Source organism: Ovis canadensis, chromosome 22 (genome assembly GCF_042477335.2).
Source record: "Ovis canadensis isolate MfBH-ARS-UI-01 breed Bighorn chromosome 22, ARS-UI_OviCan_v2, whole genome shotgun sequence".
Classification (NCBI taxonomy): Eukaryota; Metazoa; Chordata; class Mammalia; order Artiodactyla; family Bovidae; genus Ovis; species Ovis canadensis.
In genome coordinates, this window is record NC_091266.1 from 33,076,986 (window position 1) to 33,097,359 (window position 20,374).

The 20,374-nt window shown below is 42.7% G+C and overlaps 1 protein-coding gene across 2 annotated transcripts in view; it reads right to left on the reverse strand.

Moving 5' to 3' along the window:
- The window catches only part of BLNK (B cell linker), a 78,995-nt gene that overhangs the window by 40,149 nt on the left and 18,472 nt on the right, over positions 1-20,374 (reverse strand). For both annotated transcript variants that reach the window (XM_069568178.1, XM_069568177.1), the window contains exons 2-4: positions 17,431-17,496; positions 13,099-13,148; positions 699-739 (exon numbers count right to left, since the gene is read on the reverse strand). In XM_069568178.1, the coding sequence (XP_069424279.1) occupies positions 699-739; positions 13,099-13,148; positions 17,431-17,496 (157 nt within the window). The remainder of the gene's footprint in view (positions 1-698; positions 740-13,098; positions 13,149-17,430; positions 17,497-20,374) is intronic.

Sequence of the window (20,374 nt, forward strand, 5' to 3'; positions counted from 1 at the left end):
ACCACTCCAGTGTCGTCAGGTCAGGGAGGGCCCTCTCAACCTGAAGCCCTCCGAGTCTGTTCATATCCTCTCGGTCATAGCAAGCCTCTTGGGTTTGAAAAACCTGGTTCTGAGATCTGGGTTTGACTTTTTGAACCACAAGTACTTACCCTCTCCGTGCCTTGGTTTCTTTGCCTATAAAATGGGCAGGACTGATGTCCAAACTGTTTAACCACTAATATGGCTCAGGTGCTGACCATGACCTTGAGGAGTGTCCCAGAGGCTCCCTGATGTGCCAGGCATTCACGCTTCAGTTGTTGGTTTGATTAGGGCTCCTGGCAGGGACCAAGCAGTGATGGGGCACTGGGGAATTCAGGGCAAAAGCATTTGCCAACTGATTGGGAAATATTCAAACACTTAAACATCTTTTTTTGGTTCTGAATACCAGTAGAAAATGGGGATAAGAATGCTGACTCATAGGGCTGTGGTGAGGATTACATGAAACGGTAGGTGTAAAGCTCCTAGCCCAGCACAATGTGGTGCTGGCCCAAGTCAGCCTAGTGCTGTCTTGCCTATTGGTAGCCCTTCCAGCCCAGCTATCTCCCCTCTGTGATGGGCAGCTGACCACCAGCATTTCATTCAGAAACAAGTCCTTATAAAGACCTCCCAGGGGCCATGGTGAAAATGGTACCCTTCTCATCCCAGGAACAAATACTCACGAAGTCATCTGACCACTGCTCCTCTTCGTCGGCTGGTCTCTCTGAAACGGCATGTTGGAAGCAAAATGAACAATAGAAATTTTTGCCGGCCAGCTCCACCCTGTCCACGAGCACCCTGTACCTGCCTGCCCTGCCCTTGGGCCACATGCTCCCATCTGCTAGGCCTGAAACAGTTATTACAGTCACCTCACATTCATTCCTTTTGAATCTTTTTCTAAAAAACAGTCAATTTTCGAAGTATTAGTAAAAGTCCCACTAGGGCAGAGAAATGGTAACTCTGACCCTTAACGTCTTTGTCAAGGGACATTTTTGAACCTTGGAATAGCAATCCACACTGTCCTGCTTCCTCATATATTTTTTTAATCAACACGTGGATGATGTAGTAGGAAGAGCCCTGGACAGGGAGTCAGAGAGACCTAAATTCTCATCCAGGCTGTAACTTCTCTGGACCTCTTCAATTTTTAGATCTATAATATAAAATTCAAGATCTCTAAAAGGGGATCACTTCCAAGATTCTCTCTGGCTCTAACACTGACTTTTTTATTAAAAAAATTTTTCCCCATGTGTTACTACATGCTGGGCAATATTATCAGAGCTTCATATTCACTTCATTTTCTCAAAAACCATATGAGGAAACTGAGGCCTAGAGAAGATAAATCATTTGCCCAAGATCATGTAGTAAACGGTAAAGTCAAGAGTTGAGCCCTGCAGGTTGACTGACTTCCAAGTGCATGCTCGGAACCTCAGCGCCACGCTGCTCTTGCTGGCCTTAGGCCCCAGGGTGCAGCCATTGTCTTAGGCTCTCCAGCAGGTATAAAAATGGATGTGATAGGTCTTGAGCAGCTTGTGATCTTGAAGAATGAAATAGGCCTGGATTATGATAGCCAAGGAGACTCTTTGACCCCTTTTCCTCCAAAACACATTTAGAGTTTGAGAAGCTTAGCATCAATCCCATCACATAAACTGACCTTAGAGGCTAAATAAAATTCTCTCAATTAGGCCCAAGTTCAGATGGTAGAGTGGCTTCAATGACTGCACCATAGAGGACCACATCTCTCTGCCTACCCCACTGAGCTATTGCGGCTAGAGGACTTGGTGGATGGTCCCTGAATCCCCCAGAACCTCAATAGAAACTTTTCTTGCCATTTCTGCCACAGGAGACCACTGATTCCAGCTCTAGGCAGTTCCACAGAGGCACAGGGAAAAGAATTACGGAGATGAAGTGAGAGCAGGAAGGAGGTCTTGCATCAGAACGACCACATTTTAAGAAATGACAGCAACAGCAACTCTCTCTTGAGAAAAACATGATAGACACAAAGCAGGAGCTTCATTCTACAAGTGGATCAAACTTTGACATGAACAGAACATAATTCTTATGAAATTATTCTCTGGGCTGACCTATACCAAATGACAGTGTACTCTGATCACTAAGTTGCCAAGAATCCTTGGAAGAATAGGTGAACAAGTCTTCCCAATATGCCAATATTGCCCCAATGGGAGTACATTTCTAATACCTTAAGTCTGAGGATAACTGAAGGTCAAAATGTACAGCAGCAAGATGCTATTGTTTGAACCATTTAAAACAGAAACATTTATAAAATATTTTTATGAGACACACTTCCTTGGCTTGGTCAACCCTGGAGTCAGGATCCGCTTGATCATCAGCTAGTACAAAAAGCAGCTGTAGCTGTCATCTAACTAGTTTTCCTGTCTCTATGATCTTCAATTCATCCTTCCAACTGTTTCTAGTTATTTTCTTAAAATAGAAATTGGCTCATGCTGCCCCTTTCCTCAAGAATCATCATTGGCTCCCTACGGGATAAAGTCAAGCTTCTGTGTCAACACATTCACACACCTGTACCTACTCTCCCTCCCTTGCTCACTTACAGTGATGCCGGAGAGCTTGCCCCTCCAACCTGGGCTTTTGATAGTTCTCCGCTCTGCTCATGCTGCTCCCCCAGCCCATCTCCCTCCTTCCGTGGAAACCCCTGGCGTCCCTCCTCCATGAGGTCCTCTCCAGTCCCTCTGGGTTGTGGGTTATGACCTCGTAGATGCTGCTGGCACCTTGTGACATGTACTTCATCTGACCTAAGAGACACAATTTAGTGTCTCTCTGTACTGAAAAGCAAGCCCTATTTATCTTTGGGTCTGGATGCCATTTTGCATTTGTAATTCTGCACTAATACTGAAATAAAAGCATAAGCCAGTAAATGAATTGAATGAGTGAAAATGAGGATAGTAATAAGAGATTCCATCATTGAATATTTCCTGCGTGCTCGGTGCTAGGGGAAGTATTATGAATGTATTTCTTTGTTTATCATCAAAACAGTCTCCGTCGTAGTTGCCTTATTATCTGTTTTATAGTCCAGGAAACTGAGGCTAAGAGAGGTTGCAAAACCTGTCTGAGGCACACGGCTAGTGAGTGTGGGGACTGGATTGGAGGCCAGGCTGTGTTGGCTTCTGCAGCTGAAATCTCATGTGAACGGCCTGGCCCTTCACTGAGCATTCAGATAAAACCCAGGAGAAACAGGCATTGTGGTGCATTGAGACAGAAAACAGAGAAAAGCATCAGGAGGTAGAGGCTATTTGCATGGCGCTCCACCTTCCCCCAGCTACATCTGTCCTCTGGCACAGCGTCACACTTATCAAGCCATTGCCCAGACCAAAAAGCATAGCAATCCAAAGTACTAGATCCAAGAAGCGGGAGGTTTTCCAGCATCTCAGGGCGACTACCAATGTGTGTGTGTGTGGTAGTTTTAGACCCAAGCTGCCTGGGTTCAAATCCTGGCTCTGCTCTTTATTACCTGCTTGGCAATGGACCAGTACCTCAATTGTTTAAAGCTCAACTTCCTCGTCTGTAAAACAAGGATAAGAATAGTGCTGCCTCATGTTTTTATGAGAATCAAGTAATATAATACATGTGAAATGTTTTGCAAAGCCTGACCGCATTAAATGCTATGTTAATGTTACTCATTGTTGTCTTAATAAATCCTCAAAATGATACCAATTCAATTTCACTCTAATGGTAATCACACAGCATTTTTACCACAAAGAAATGGATCCAAGAACTCTCTAGTATGTAGCCAGTGAAATTTTCAGGAGGGTAAGTTCAAGCTGAATATGAGCCAGATGGTGTGGGGTTGCAGCCCCTCCTAGGGAGCTGAGATGTTGGTTGGGCCTCCTTGTCAGGGAAAGCCTTTTCTGTTGTGTTATGTAACTGGTTTGGGGTTTAGCCTCTATTTACCGTGTCATAATCCCAGGCTTCCCTGGTGGCTCAGATGTTAAAGAATCTGCCTGGAATGCAGGAGACCCGGGTTCAATCCCTGGGTCAGGAAGATTCCCTGAAGAAGGAAATGGCAACCCCTTCCAGTATTCTGGCCTGGAGAATTCCATGGTCTATATAGTCCATGGAGTTGCAAAGAGTCAGACATGACTGAGCGACTTTCACTTCACTCACTGTCTCCACCAGTGGTAAAGAATCTGCCTGCCAGTGCAGGAGGCGTAAGAAACATGAGTTTGATACCTGGGTCAGGTAGATTCTCTGGAGAAGAAAATGGCAACCCACTCCAGTATTCTTGCCTGGAGAATTCCATGGACAGAGGAGCCTGGTGAGCTACAGTCCTTTGGTCTCAAAGAGCTGGACACAACTGAGCATGCGCACACACACACACACGCATGCATAATTCTCACAATAACCTGAGGGATGGACATACTTATCACCAGATAAGGAATGTGAGGCTCAAGGAAGTTACAAAACTTTCCTAGGTTCAGTGATTAAGGGGCAAAGCCAGGATTCTGACCCAGGCCTAAAGACCCCAGAGGCTGAGATCTTCTCACTGTGCCTGCCTCTACATGAAATAAAAGACCTAGAGTCTAGAGAAATTTTCACAGATCAGACTGAGGACAATCTGAGGTGGTATAAAATTTCCTGGTGTATGTCCAGCAGCCGATCATAATTCCAGGTGCTGCGGAAATTTGGGGAAACGTGCACTCGTTGAGGGCCGAGAGGTTACCGAGGCTGTGTGCCCAAGGCAGGCTGGAACTAGGCTTTAAAGGAGAATGGTGATGAAGGAGGGCGTCCTCCTTCCACCCTCAACATAGGGGCTTAGGTGTCAGTCCCAGAAGCACAGCTTAGCCAGTGGAAGGAAGGGGCATGCATAAGGCACAGCCATGCACAGAATGGATGAACTGCACTGGAGAATCACAGGGAAATACGCTGACAGGTAAACAAAGCTCGGTTTGCTGCCAGCCAGGGGGATGCTCCAGCCTCAGTGGGTACTGCAGTTTCCAGTGACAAGGTGGAGAGGGGGAGGCTGACAAAGATGGAGTCTGAGTAACTCGACAACCCACTCCAGTATTCTTGCCTGGAAAATCCCGTGGACAGGGGAGCCTCATGGGCTACAGTCCAAAAGGTCACAGAGTTGGACACGATTGATGACTAATACAAAGGTGTGATGAGACAGAGTCTGAACCAGCCTGGGGGTTCTTGGGAATGGGGAGAGATGGCTGGAAGGACAGTAAAGGACTCTGTGTTGAGAGCTTGAGGGAAAGGGTAAAAGGAGAGGGTGTGGATGTAGTCTCTTGCTTGGGTGTCCTCAGGGGCACCAGAAACCCTGGGTGGACCTGGTGTCTTCCGAGTGATGGGCACTGAGGTGTACTCCACAACTGCCTGTCCACACATGTCCTCCACTCTGGCCCTGATCTCTCTCTAGAGGCTGTGCTCTGGGCCACTGGGCTCTGCACAGTTCTCCTCTTGCAGAGCGGGATGCAAGCAACCAGTGGGGAGACTTGCAGTGCGACACAGGAAGGAGAGAGGAAGGAGGGTGGTCTAGCTGCGGTGGTGGGGACAGACACAGGGAAGGAACGGAAAGCGGAACTACCGAGGCTGCGGGGGAGGCAGCGAGCTGACAGTCCCTCTGGGTACACCCAGAGGAGAAAGGGATGTGACTCAGTGTGCGGAGCTGAGGCCAAAGCTAGCCTCTGCCAGACCGACTGGGAGTGGTGACTTGCATTAAATCCTTAACATCTTAGAAATTCCCTTTATCTGTATGATCATCCACCTTTCACAGGGCCCTGTGAATGTGTATGTGTATGCAGAAATGGGGGGAAGGGTCCTGGCTCAGTTATCAGCTGTCTGTATGACCCCGGGCACTCACTGTGGCTCTCTGCTCTCCAGTGTCCCTAAGATGAGAAGTTTGGGCTGGGTGATATTTCAGGACTTTCTAGGTTTTAAAATACCTTTGAGTGCAAGTTTCATTCCTCTATTCTTAGTTGCATGAGTCAGAACTAATGTTGAATACAGCTCTTCCCATGTTCAGCTTTGCTGGTACCAGTTAGAAGTAACCAGGGAGACGAAAGATCAAATGAATGCTAGCTTTACTAGTGACACCAGGACAGGAGAAAAAGCAAGCTATATTTCATTCTCAAAAGCAAGTTATATTTCAGGCAAAGGGTTGTTATGCATGCTTTGTGCTTCTGTGGAGGGCATTTACTCAGCGATCGCTTTCTAAGTATCTTCCTTTGCCCTGAGGTCTCCCCACTTTATCATTGCTCTGATCTCCTCCCTGCATGACATCAGTGGGGGAGGAGAAGGTGGCCCTCTGGGGACATGACAACAGCCCCTGGGTATCAGGGCCCCAGCGTACAGGGAGAGAGGCCTGTTCAGTTCTGACCTCTGGGGTGTTTGCAGAGTGACCAGAGGAGCTTCTGCAGTGACCCCACAAGACTCTGGGTGCCCCACAACTGATCTCCCCTTCCCACCCTCCCTCTCTAGTCAGACCTCAGACTCAGAGATACAGGAAGCTGTTCAATTCTGAAAGTTCAAGAAGCAGGTGGCTACTAGAACTTAATATTAGAAGCTCTGGGGCTTTCAGGATAATAAATAAGAAATATCCCGGAAAAGTGTAACCATCCTAAATTGGGTTAAAGGGAGGAACAATGGAATGGAAGCCTGGGGTGGGTCTTTTTTAGTGGACAGGTTACTGAATGTTCCTGAGACACATTTCCCTCATTTGTGAAACCAAGATAGACGTTTCTCTTTAATGCACTAATGAGAGATTAGGGTGCTAGTGGTAAAGAACCCACCTGCCAATTCAGGAGACATAAGAGTTTGATCCCTGGGTCAGGAAGATCCCCTGGAGGAGGAAAGGGCAACCCACTCCAGTATTCATGTCTGAAGAATACCATGGACAGAAGAGCCTGGCAGGCTACAATCCAGAGGGTCACAAAGAATCAGACACGATTGAAGTAACTTAGCACAAGCACAATGAGAGATTAAATGAGCAAAGCTATGGTTTTTTCAGTAGTTATGTATTGATGTGAGAGCTGGACCATAAAGAAAGCTGTTCAGGTCAGTTCAGTTGCTCAGTCATGTCTGACTCTTTGCAACCCCATGAACCGCAGCACGCCAGGCCTCCCTGTCCATCACCAACTCCTGGAGTCCACCCAAACCCATGTCCATAGAGTCGATGATGCCATCCAACCATCTCATCCTCTGTCATCCCCTTCTCCTCCTGCCTTCAATCTTTCCCAGCATCAGGGTCTTTTCAAATGAGTCAGCTCTTCGCATGAGGTAGCCAAAGTATTGGAGTTTAAGCTTCAACATCAGTCCTTCCAACGAACACCCAGGACTGACCTCCGTTAGGTTGGACTAGTTGGATCTCCTTGCAGTCCAAGGGACGCTCAAGAGTCTTCTCCAACACCACAGTTCAAAAGCATCAGTTCTTTGCTGCTCAGCTTTCTTTATAGTCCAACTCTCACATCCATACATGACTACTGGAAAGAAAGCTGAGCAGTGAAGAATTGATACTTTTGAGCTATGGTGTTGGAAAAGACTCTTGAGACTCCCTTAGACTGCAAGGAGATCCAACCAGTCAATCCTAAAGGAAATCAGTCCTGAATGGTCATTGGAAGGACTGATGCTGAAGTTGAAACTCCAATACTTTGGCCACATGATGTGAAGAGCTGACTAATTAAAAAAGACCTTGATCCTAGGAAAGATTGAAGGCAGGAGGAGAAGGGGATGACAGAGGATGAGATAGTTGGACAACATCACTAACTCACTGGACATGAGTTTGAGCAAGCTCCAGGAGTTGGTGATGGACAAGAAAATCTGGTGTGCCGCAGTCCATGGGGTCACAAAGAGTTGGACATGACTGAGTGAATGAACTGAACTGAACTGAACTGAATGTCTATAAAGAGCTTAGCACAACATCCAGGTCAGAGTAAATACCCAGTATGTTCTGAATAGTTTCCCTTCCCCAGTCAATGCCAGCTGCGCAGGAATAATACAGTTTGCTTGGTGGACAGTGATGTTCCTGCAAACAATGTTTTTCCTCAGAGCCCAAGTAGATTGTGGGGTCTGGAGTGAAAGCAGTAGGCTGCACACTGGCCTAACCTGCTTGCATCTGTAGGAGGTCCAGGCCTCCAGTGTTTGTAAGATTCAAGCTTTGTCCTTCCACCTTCTAATGAGAGGGACTGTGATGATGCTTCTGCTGACCTCTAGGGGGCTCTGGCCATTTCTATCCTTTGCTTTCTGAAGGTCAGCATCACCAAGGTCAACACACTCTCCACCTTGGCTTAATGGGTTTGGGAAGCCGTTAGCTTCCGGGACTGGACAGAGGACATAAATCTATCAGCCAGAGCAAACAGGTGGGGCTGCTTCAAAAGTCTTGGGTGGACCAAATCTGCATAGGTCTCTCGGAAGCACTTGACTGGCTTTCTGGACTCAGGAGGTCTGGTGGGCTAGTATCTCCAAACACTGGGGCCTCCAATGTCCTTGAAGACTCTGTGGGTTCAGGGGAAACTGTCAGGGCTGGTTTCTGAGGCCCCAGCTTGCAGCTGCACAAGGACCTCAAGGCTCAGGAGAAATAGCCTGAAATGCTCCTGGGACATGAGTTGGTGGGGGGGGGGGCAGGAAGTGGCAAGGGGGGTATTAACTGCAGGTGATGATGGTAGTCTTGCCAAAAGGACCTTTTACAGGGATTGAGTGTAAAAGCAGGGAGACTAGGCAAGACTATATTGGTCTGTTGCAACAATAGGATACATTTTGGAGATTCTAGAATTTCAGTAGATTTGTCTTTCAGTTTAGGAGAATCAATAAGGACAGAGTTGGTGATTTATAGCAAGCCTTCTCAAATTTAATATACATTCAAACTCTCTGGCGTTCTTGTTAAAACACAAATTCTGATCCAGTAGTTCTAGGGTGGAGCAGAGATTCTGCATTTCTAACAAGCTCCTAGGTGATGCTGATGCTGCCAGGCTAGGAATTACATTTCTGGGGCTTCCCTGGTGTCTCAGACGGTAAAGAATCTGCCTGCAGTTGGGTGACCTGGGTTCGATCCTGGGTGGGGAAGATCCCTTGGAGAAGGAACTGGCGACTCACTTCAGTATTGTTGCCTGGAGAAATCCACAGAGGAGCCTGGTGGGCTACTGTCCATAGGGTCACACAGAATCGGATGTGACTGAGCGACTAGCACACACACACACACACAGACATTCACACCCACACACACACAGAGCAAAGACTTAGAAGACCTGACCACATTTCAGTGTCATAAGAGAGATTAAGTACAAAGGTACTGATATCAAGACTATTTGGGGAGTTTCAGGGAAGAGAGCAGGTGTCCGAGGTCAAGCAAGGGAACATTTCTGAGCATCAGGGAGATTGAAAGTGGTGGAGTCCTAAAATTAGGGAAGATTAGGAGAGACTGCTTCATCACTAGGCTCTGGGCTCCCAGGACTTGTTTCTGCCAGAGTGTTGGCTCTGGTGAGAACCTAACAGGTTTTCTGGTTCAGCCCTGCATGATTGAGAAACGAGAAAAGAGTTGTCCAAGCTTACACAGCCATTTAGCGGCTGAACCTTGAAGGATCTTGTTTGTGGGTCCTCTTGATGATGATGTAAAACCATGAAAATATTTAAGTAAAGGTATTTCAGAACAGTTTTCTGGTGGAGACTGAAAAGACCCCATGAAATTAATAATTCAGGAGACGACTTAGAGCCTTTTGTTCTAGGATAAGCAAGAGATGAGCAGAGTCTGAGCTATAACTTTGTAAATAGAAAGAGGCAAAAATATTTGAGAGATATTTAAAGAGAATAAATACGATTTCGAGTTTGATTTTTTTTTTTAGAGGTTGAGTGAAGAGGAGGAATCAAGAATGATCTCCAGCATGTGTGGTTAGGCAAAAGGGTAAGTAAATCGTGAATGCTCCCTGTCTTCTGCCCAAGTGAAAGGTAGAGGAAAAGAAGGGACCGGAGCGAGGGGATGAACAAGGAGACAGTTGAATGTGAGAGGACCATCAGGAGACAGCCATCCTAAAGTCAGACAGATCGAATTGCCTGAGCTCCTAATGTTTGTGTTTAGCATCTCCAGTGCCATTGGGTCATCTACAAAGTAACAAATGTTCCTGCTAACTCTCCAGGTTTCAAATTGAATGGCACCCTCTCAGAGAGACCTTCCCTGACTACTCAAGTTGTTCCCCTACCCTTACAGATTCCCTATCAGTGTGTCTGCCATCTTCCTTCACAGCAGTTACCACGTTGGGATATTTGTGTTTACCAGTTTGCATTCTGATTTATTATCTGGTTCCCCACTAGTCATTAGATTCTTTTAGGTACAGGACAATATTTTGTTTCTCATTATATATCTAGCACAGTGAGCATCAAACAGGACATTAGTGTAATATTTGTGGAGGTAATCAAAGAATGTGTGGTAGAGCTGAAGCACCTGGAGATGTTTATTTTAGAAAGAAACCATTCAAATGACCTAACATCTTATTCTATTCCTTGAAGTTGCACAGAACAACTCTATTTCCACTTTTTAAAATTTTTTAAATCTTGCACTGTGTGGCTACCAGGACAGACTTAGGAAGCCACAGGAAAGGGATCACATCTACATTGCTCCAGGGCTGTCTCTTCCTCATGGGCTCAAACAGGCTTGGGAGGTCATCGCAGGAGGTTTCCAAGTGGAAAGGGAGCCCTGTGTGTGGTGTGTGGGATTGGGGTAACTTTAAGCAATGGATTGGATGTTAGACTATATGACCTCTGGGCCCCCTTTTAAACCTGAGGTCCCATGATTCCACATTTTTCAATCAAGCCTTTGGGCTTAACAGGTGCAGTCTACTTTGATTTCTTTTCTTTTTTAGAACTCGAGGGGGGGAATGTATTTGTTTTTATCAATTTTTGATTAGGTAGATTTTAGACAAGACAGGGTATGTTCAAGGTGATATGGCCATAGACAAACTGGGTAGATTTTAAAGGTCAGGGTACTTAATTCTTTTAGCTCCAAATTGCAGAGGAATCCCTGGCCATTCTCTAGACTTGCTGACTGATTGGCATTGTGAGGTCAATAAATCCTCTCTCACCTAGAGAGTTCTAAAAATGGGTCCCATGAGTCAGTGACCAGACTTGGTATGCCAGTCAGCATTTCTCAGTGGTGCTCAAGGAAAACTCAACTATCTGATTTAATACTATCTTAATCAGTGGTAGAAAAAAATTAAGTAGTCATCATTCTTTAAGGTTGAGATTTGGTTTCAGTTGTCATTCTGTAGAGGAAGAGTTATCATCAGTGTCTGTAGTCCTGTGGTTCTCAGTGAGGGCTGGATAGACCTGTCCACATCCAGGACATCCTTATATTTTAGAAAGTAAATGAGATTTTAGACCTACCTGCCCAATGCATCTTTTCTAGACAAGGAAATTGTGACGGAAAATCTATTTAGTTTCAGTTCAGTTCAGTTCAGTCACTCAGACATGTCCAACTCTTTTTGACCCCATGGACTGCAGCACACCAGGCTTCCCTGTCTATCACCAACTTCTGGAGTTACTCAAACTCATGTCCATCAAGTCAGTGATGCCATCCAACCATTTCATCCTCTGTTGTCCCCTTCTCCTCCTGCCCTCAATCTTTCCCAGCATCAGGGTCTTTTCAAATGAGTCAGCTCTTTGCATGAGGTGGCCAAAGTCTTGGAGTTTCAGCTTCAACATCAGTCCTTCCAATGAACACCCAGGATTGACCTCCTTTAGGATGGACTGGTTGGATCTCCTTGCAATCCAAGGGACTCTCAAGAGTCTTCTCCAACACTTCAAAAGCATCAATTCTTTGGTGCTCAGCTTTCTTTATAGTCCAACTCTCACATCCATACATGACTATTGGTAAAACCATAGCTTTGACTAGACGGACCTTTGTTGGCAAAGTAATATCTCTGATTTTTAATATGCTGTCTAGGTTGGTCATAGCTTTTCTTCCAAGGAACATCTACAGTGATTGTGGAGCCCTAAAAAAATAAAGCCTCTCACTGTTTCCCCATCTATTTGCCATGAACTGATGGGACTGGATGTCATGATCTTAGTTTTCTGAATGTTGAGTTTTAAACCAACTTTTTTACTCTCCTCTTTCACTTTCATCAAGAGGCTCTTTAGTTCTTCACTTTCTGCCATAAGAGTGGTGTTATCTGCATATCTGAGGTTATTGATATTTCTCCTGGAAATCTTGATTCCAGTTTGTGCTTCCTCCAGCCCAGTGTTTCTCATGATGTACTCTGCATAGAAGTTAAATAAGCAGGGTGACAATATACAGCCTTGACGTACTCCTTCCCCAGTTTGGAACCAGCCTGTTGTTCCATGTCCAGTTCTAACTGTTACTTCTTGATCTGCAAACAGATTTCTCAGGAGGCAGGTCAGGTGGTCTGGTATTCCCATCTCTTGAAGAATTTTCCATAGTTTGTTGTGATCCTCACAGTCAAAGGTTTTGGTGTACTTAGCTTTCTATTGTCATAAACCTACCAATCTCCAGACTAACTCCTCTCCCTTGACAAAGTTAATCCTAGTTGGAATGGGGTTGCAGGGTTAAAACTTGGAGAAGATTGAGTAACTAAGAGCCATCAGTAATTAATTTCATGTACACTGCCCCCCTGCCCCCGCCAACCTCATGGACCCTCAAGTATCTGTTTTAACAATTCTCTATCTAGGAAGCCATCCATTCCCTACTTCTGCCACATTCTCCACCTCAAATTAGATTAAATACTGTTGCTATGTACTTCTATAGAACTTTGTGCTTCCCCATCACACTGAATTGTAATTGCTTTTAAAATCACCCATCTTCCCTTCTAGACTATAAATTCTGTGAGTATGGAGACCATATCTATCTTATTTTCACTGTATTTTTACCGAAGACTCTGTATATGCCTGTCACATGGAAGTTGCTTAATACATATTTGATAAATAGATGAGTGGATGGATGGATGGACAGATAGAAGGACTACTGTATTTCCACTATAGACAGATTACTCTTAACATTAGAATGGGCTCCTTTGCTTTCAAATGAGTAGAGCATGCTCCCTTTTCAAGAAGGAATTATGAACATTAGGTTAGTCAAGAGTCCAAGTAGTTTAGAAATACTCTTACCTGGGGCATAGTCCCTCTGAGGAACACTTGGAGGTGCTTTGACTTTCAGCCTGTAGATAACAAATTAGACAGATGATCAGTGAGTAGGCCAACTGTTGTCAAGGCCCGTAATATAAGCAGGTTTAGAGATAATGGGTAGATAACTAACAGAATAATGGTTTCTTTTGAACTCCTCACACTGAAAAACTAAATGTACTGTAAATGTAGTGAAGCCGTTAGTCAGCATTTCCTGCCTCTGCCCCTCCCCCCAGTGCACAGTGTGGCTGTGACTCGGCAAAGGTGAGGTGGGGAGGGCAAAGGTGAGGTCGGAAGGTGGACGAGCTCTGAGAGGTCAGAATACTAGTAAGTCCAGAGATCAGAGATTCAAGGACAATAAATGATTGGTTTGATAGGAAGGTAAGAGAAGATGAACTCTATTTTAATAAATAATTCAATAAATGCTTTAAATAATAAGAAAAATGAGCTATAATCAGCTAAAATGCTGAACAAAAATGTCGTAGGTTGGGATGAAATTATTTTTTGCGCTATTGAAAAAAATGCCAAATAAGTCAATGACGACCCTGTATGCAAGACAGGAAAAAAGACACAGATGTGTATAACGGACTTTTGGACTCAGAGGGAGAGGGAGAGGGTAGGATGATTTGGGAGAATGGCATTCTAACATGTATACTATCATGTAAGAATTGAATCGCCAGTCTATGTCTGACGCAGGGTGCAGCATGCTTGGGGCTGGTGCATGGGGATGACCCAGAGAGATGTTGTGGGGAGGGAGGTGGGAGAGGGGTTCATGTTTGGGAACGCATGTAAGAATTAAAGATTTTAAAATTTAAAAAATAAAAAACTAAAAAAAAAAAAAAAAGCCAAATAAGTGAGCAGTGAGTGCCTCCAGGCTGAGGATTGTGATGTTTAGATTAAAGTTGAATTGTTTCAAGCACTCTCAAAACTACTATATTTATGCATATATAAAATATTCTGAATATTCACAAAGCTTTCCTATTCATTAAAAGGAAAAAACTAAAATTACATTTCAAAACATATCCCAGTTTTCAGACTTTTTACAACTTTTGACAATACTTTCCCTTCCATTGTTTGAAATGTGTAAGGTTTGTAGTAAGTTATTATCTTTAATAATAGTTAGCATGTTATGTAAGAATGCTTTGCTTAGTGAAATTTAGACCTATATAAATAAAACCTATATAAAACCCAGTAGCCTTCATTTACTAAAACATCACATCTGTTTACATAAGCTGTGTATATGCTAACCACTGGGGCTTCCTAGATGGAACTAGTGTTAAAGAACTCGCCTACCAATGCAGGAGCCACAGGAGACACAGGTTCGATCCCTGGTTGAGAAGATCCCCTGGAGGAGGGTGTGAACCCACTCCAGTACTACCTGTATTATTGCCTGAAGAATCCCATGGACAGAGGAGCCTGGAGGGATACAGTCCATGGGGTCGCAAAGAGTTGGACACCATTGAAGTGACTTAGAGCACACACACACACACACACAAGGTAACCATTACATACAAAAATATTTCATTTTGGGGGAAAAAGGTGGTACAGAAAATCAAGCTTGATTACAAAAAAAAAAAAAAAAAAGCCGATAAACCAGAACTGTAATGTTGTAAAAATATGATTAATTATATTTGCCTAGAAATTTTTTTTGGTTTCCTAAAGACTCTCCAGCTATTGTTTCATTTGATTCTCAGCAAGCCAATAGGGCCAGCTGGGAAGACATTGTTGTTAGGCCTAGGATGAGGTCCAGACAGAGAGACTGTCTATGGTAGTGAAGGGAAGAAAAACCAAAACAAAACAGGATCTGGTGCCAGGTCTGTTCATGGAACAGTAAGATTTCAAAAAGTACAAACCAACCATTATATGTTATCGCTGTCTTTTCAAAAAAAGAAAAGAAAGGATATTTTAATACCCCTGAAAGTGTGAGGTCATCATCTCAGAATAAAGGAGCAATTCAAGAGAGGATCCTTGATCACTGAACATCGACCAGAGATAAGAGGTGTCATTTGGGCCTCGTTGAGCAACCAGCAGCTGCACGCCAACCCTCAACTCTTTACGGGCCTTCTTTTCTCATTCAGCCATGAACTGGTGACAACTCTGTCATGCTCTCGTGTTAGGAAACCAGTGTGCTCAACTGTGCTTCCTCCTTTGAAGGTGGCACCTGTGGCTTGGTTTTGAGCCAGAGCCTAAGTTCGGGGCACTTCAACCCAAAAGAGCCATTGACTTCACCAAAGTGATGACAGGGGCAGTCATATTTTCCAAATAGAGAAGGAAACACAGTTTGTCAAGTATTAGGGGAGAGTGGGCAGAATGAAATAGAAATTATCTGGGAAAATTTGAGCTTCATGGCTGCTGTAAATGGAATAAGGAGACATTTTATACAGACATCATATTATTGAAAGAATTGGTATATTGTAAAATTGGCAATTGTGAGATAATTAATCTAGAATTGCTAGTGATGGAAACAGTGACTGGCAGGGTTCTCTCATTTCAATGAGATTCTATATGCATTAGAAATAAGAAATGGAAATAGTCACACACACACATCTCCCAGTCATAGGACAGACCATGAAGAGAGGTTCTTCTGTATGAGATGACCACTGTCCCTCAGGCAGAAGATCATTGTAACTATTTTGTGATGACCAGTTACACATACTGAAACTCATTTACACTGTATAGCCTAAAAACACCATGAAAAGTGATTTATTACTCTTAAGTTTAGCAAAGGCCAAAAAAGAAAAAAAAATGAAAAACTCTGCTCTGAAGCCACAAGGAAATGAACTTTTATCCACTGTTAGTAGTACCTGCAATTCAGGAGACCTAAGTTGGGAAGTTCGGTTCCTAAGTTGGGAAGATCCCCTAGAGAAGGAAATGGCAACCCACTTCAATATTCTTGCTTGGAGAACCCCATGGACAAAGGTCCCTGGCAGGCTACAGTTCATGAGGTTGCAAGAGTCAGGCCTGACTTAATGACCAAACCACCACCAACCAGTAGTACAAAATTTGGGGACAGCAATTTGGTAATATCAACCAAAATCTCAAGGGCACAAATCCTATCCAGAAGCTAGAGATTTCACTTCATTAGTTTTCTGGTATACTCAAAAGTATGCAGAGGATATTTATTGAAGTATTATTTATGCCAGGTAAACTAAAAGAAATGGCCATAAAACTTTCATAGATATTATCAAATTGTCTTCCAAAATGTACATTTAAACTCCTACTCCTACTTCAAAGAAATCAACCAGTATATAGGTGGTTAAATAAATGATAATATATTTTTAGTAGACTATTAATTATCTGTTTAAAACGTTTATGGTTATTTTTATGTACTAACAAAGAAAAATGCCCACTATATAGCATTAATTAAAACCAACAAACAAAGCAATTTGGTAGAAGGTGTGTGTGGCATGATGCCACTCATGATGGAACTGTATGCATGTATGTAATGTATATTTAGGGACTACAACTATGCCAATGCGTGTATGTATGCGTGTAAACATACGCATACAGATATTTATACCAAACTCACTCATGCTGTGTCCATTTCTGGGGAGCAGGTTAGGGTGAGAATAGGAGAGGGTGAGAGATTTTTACTTCATGCAATTCTGAACTCTGATTTTTTCCCCTAGTGAATCTGTATTACTTTCATAAAAAAAAAAAAGCCTTAAACAAAAACTTAATAGAATACCATTTCCCCTTTCCTCTTGAGTTAAATTTCGAGTGGCAAATTCAGGTATGCATAATGTTCAATTTCTATTCTCTGCAAAAACAAAAACAAAATGTGAGAGGTGTGTGTCTGTGTACGAAGATTTGGAATTCTAACTTTCCTTCTCCAAGTGTCAATTGAAAATACCATTTCAAGGTCATAATTGAAAAAGCAGAAATCAAAATATGGAAAACAGTTATGGCATCCTAAAAGAATCAGGCTATGTTCTTGCAATTTCTCTTTTGAATTTCTCCAAAACAGAAACGCATCCTAGGGGCCCTTAGCTAAGTGGTCAAAGAAGCTGATTGTCTGGCTTCTATAAACGTCTCTTTTGATGTTTGCCAAGCACCTTGAATGACATAACTCAGCTGTCCGGGAGTGAGAGAGAAAAGCAAGGTGCCTGAGTACCAGCGGCTCATTCACCATGTTTCCTGAGTGTGGGTCTGACTACCACGACTCTAGCCGTGAGTAAGAACGTGTCACATGCTAGAGAGGTTGTCATTTCTCACCCAGGTAACAGGGAACTTCGTTTTCTTCCACTTACTGCAGGCTGGCGTAAGATGTTATTTACATAAATAAGTGCTCACATAGTGCTATGGCATCTGACTTACTTTTTGATTTTGTTCATTATTCCGCCTTCATTGTTCTTGATATCATGGACCATCTTTTGAAGTTGCCTGTATGAAATGAAGTGAAACATAAAATATTAATAGCTAGGTTGATTTTTAAGTCTACTATTCTTCTTAAGTACAAGAAAAAAGCCCCAGATAAATAAACCCCAAGTAGCATGAATTATATTCTATTCAGTTAAGCTGGCCATTTACTACTTGAGCAGAGGGAAGGTGTGATTGAGTCTATAAGGAGTGTGGTCATTGGGCCATGCATTGACCCACTGAAGTCTGGGTTAGTCACAGGCTCTAGGAGAAATTCTGACTCCCAGATCTGTCTGTTGTGAGGAGTCATAAGCTATCAGAAGCCTCACCATTTATTACTTACTGTCCTCAGACCGTACAAAGATGGAGCTACCTTGAAGAACACAGTATAGACAGAAATCAGGCTTAAGATTTTTTGTGAGGAGGTTAACTTTACTAGGCAGAATCTGGACAAATTGTCACTTAAAAGTCGTACATACACAGAAGTCATAAAGAAACTGATGAATGAATCTGGTTGCATAACTATTTGAAACTTCTGCAGAGCAAAAAGTAATGTGCACAAAAGATAAATACATGCTGGAAGAAACGTTTGCAGCATGTATAAGAACTACATGTTTTGATTTAAAAAGCATCTTTCTGCTGCTGTTGCTAAGTCGCTTCAGTCGTGTCCGACTCTGTGCGACCCCACAGACAGCAGCCCACCAGGCTCCCCAAGTGGATTGCCATTTCCTTCTCCAATGCATGAAAGTGAAAAGTGAAAGTGAAGTCGCTCAGTCGTGTCCGACTCTTCGCGACCCCATGGACTGCAGCCTACCAGGCTGCTCCGTCCATGGGATTTTCCAGGCAAGAGTACTGGAGTGGAAAAAAGCATCTTACAACTCAGTAAAAAAAAAAAGTTTAACAATTCAATAGAAAAATGAGCAAAAGATGTGAACACAGAGCTAACAGAAAAAAAATACAAGCAACCAACAGATCGATAAAAAGTTATTTAATATCACTTATATTTAAAGAAATCTAAATGGGAACGGTGAGGTATAATATTCTGATTATCAGACTGGCAAAACTTAATAAGTATAATAATCCCCAGGGTTGGCAAGTATATAAGAATACAGATATTCTTGGGAATATAAATTAATACAATCAGTATCTGTCAAAATGTAAAACCACCTTGCCTTTTGACCTGGAAGTCCCACTGCTAGGAATTTACCTTATGAACATAGTCACAAACTATACAAACATACATATCAATGTTTATTCTGGATAGGTGTAATAACTCTAATCCTTTCTGCCTCTCCCACCAAAACACCTGGAAACAACCTAAGTGCCCATTGATTATTAAAAGGGAACTTCTTAAATACACATTGATAAAGCCATAAATGGCATACCACAGGCCATAAAATATACATCTCTATTGCTAATATGTAAAAAAAAAATCTTGAGATATTATTAAGTTAACTGAAAATGGAGGATGAGATGAAAGAAAAGAAAGGAGGAAAATTCAGGATATGCATGTATGTTTTTGTAGGAAAAAAAGACATATATACATGTGTGCTGGTATGTGCATAGCTTTGTAGAAGGATATGCAAAAAATTGTTACATGGTTGTTTTCAAGGCCAATTATAGTTAGAAAAATTTATGAATTAGAAAAAAGGTCAGCATATAGGACCATGTTTTGTTTTCTTCATAATGACTTTCTAATTTAAAATACATCTAAATAAAATTTCACATGGTTCTGGCTTGAAAGAGTAACATACATGAATTTACCTTTCAGGCAAGGCTTTCCTTTCTTCTGAGGAAACAATTTCATTGGAAACAATCCATTTCAGGATTGATTAGGAAGAAACTGAATAATTTCAAGTGGGGAGCAGAGGGCACACTAGTTGTAAGCCAGCTATAACCAAGTGGAGTGTCTTTACCCTACCTAATGCCTAACTGGATTGAAGGGCAAAATGAACTGGAGTGAAGGATCCTATCAGAGGTTCGTGAAGAGTGGAACACAGGCAGAGTAATAGGGAGCCAGAGGCTGATTTGTATAAGCGACTTTGCTATAGGTGTAAATAGTCATATGTAAATTGTTGCAAAAAAGTTTGATGTAATTTTTTCAATTATTCAGCTAGGTAGTTGATGCTTCTTGGCATTTCATAATTACTTTTAATTATAGCAGTTCATGGGGTCGCAAAAAGTCAGACACGACTGAGCAACTGGACTGAACTGATAGATTATTAAAATAATTATAATCTATAATTTTAGCAAATGGTTGAATTGTTTCACAAACTACGTGTTTTGTGTTTCAGTTTTTTTCCTCTCTCTGCATCTCGTTCACTCAAATCCTGCCATCCACAGACTGCTCAGTTTCAGGGGCCAACCTTGTTACGTGGTACAAGTCAGCATTCCCCAGACTGAGAAGATGTGGTGATACCCTCGGCTCACTTTATCAACTCTTCACACACCGTGTGATGCACAGCTTTTGCTGCCTTCTTTAGTATCTTCCACTCCATTTTGGAGAACTTTTGGTCCTCTAGCACAACTTGGAGGATATGCAATAGCAAAAAAATATGCAACTGGACTGTTTCAGGAGAGGATGCTCTTGAGTTGAACGACAGTTGCTTCACTGTGATAAGCTGTGTGTGGGTGAAAATAGGTAAGGGATAAAGTAGCTGCAGTTTGATTATCCCTTTCAGAGATATTCTTGCAAGTCTAGGAGAAGGATAATGGGATCTCAATGTTTTCATCTTTTAAAGTTGTGAAGAGATAGCCATGCTTATGTTAACAAAATACAATGAAGGAAATAGCTTGTCTACACATATCTGCATTTTAAAACAGCATTAATACGTTATTTTTAAGCAGTATGACATTTTCACATTCAAAATAGTGAGCAGGTCATATAAATAATTATTATTCC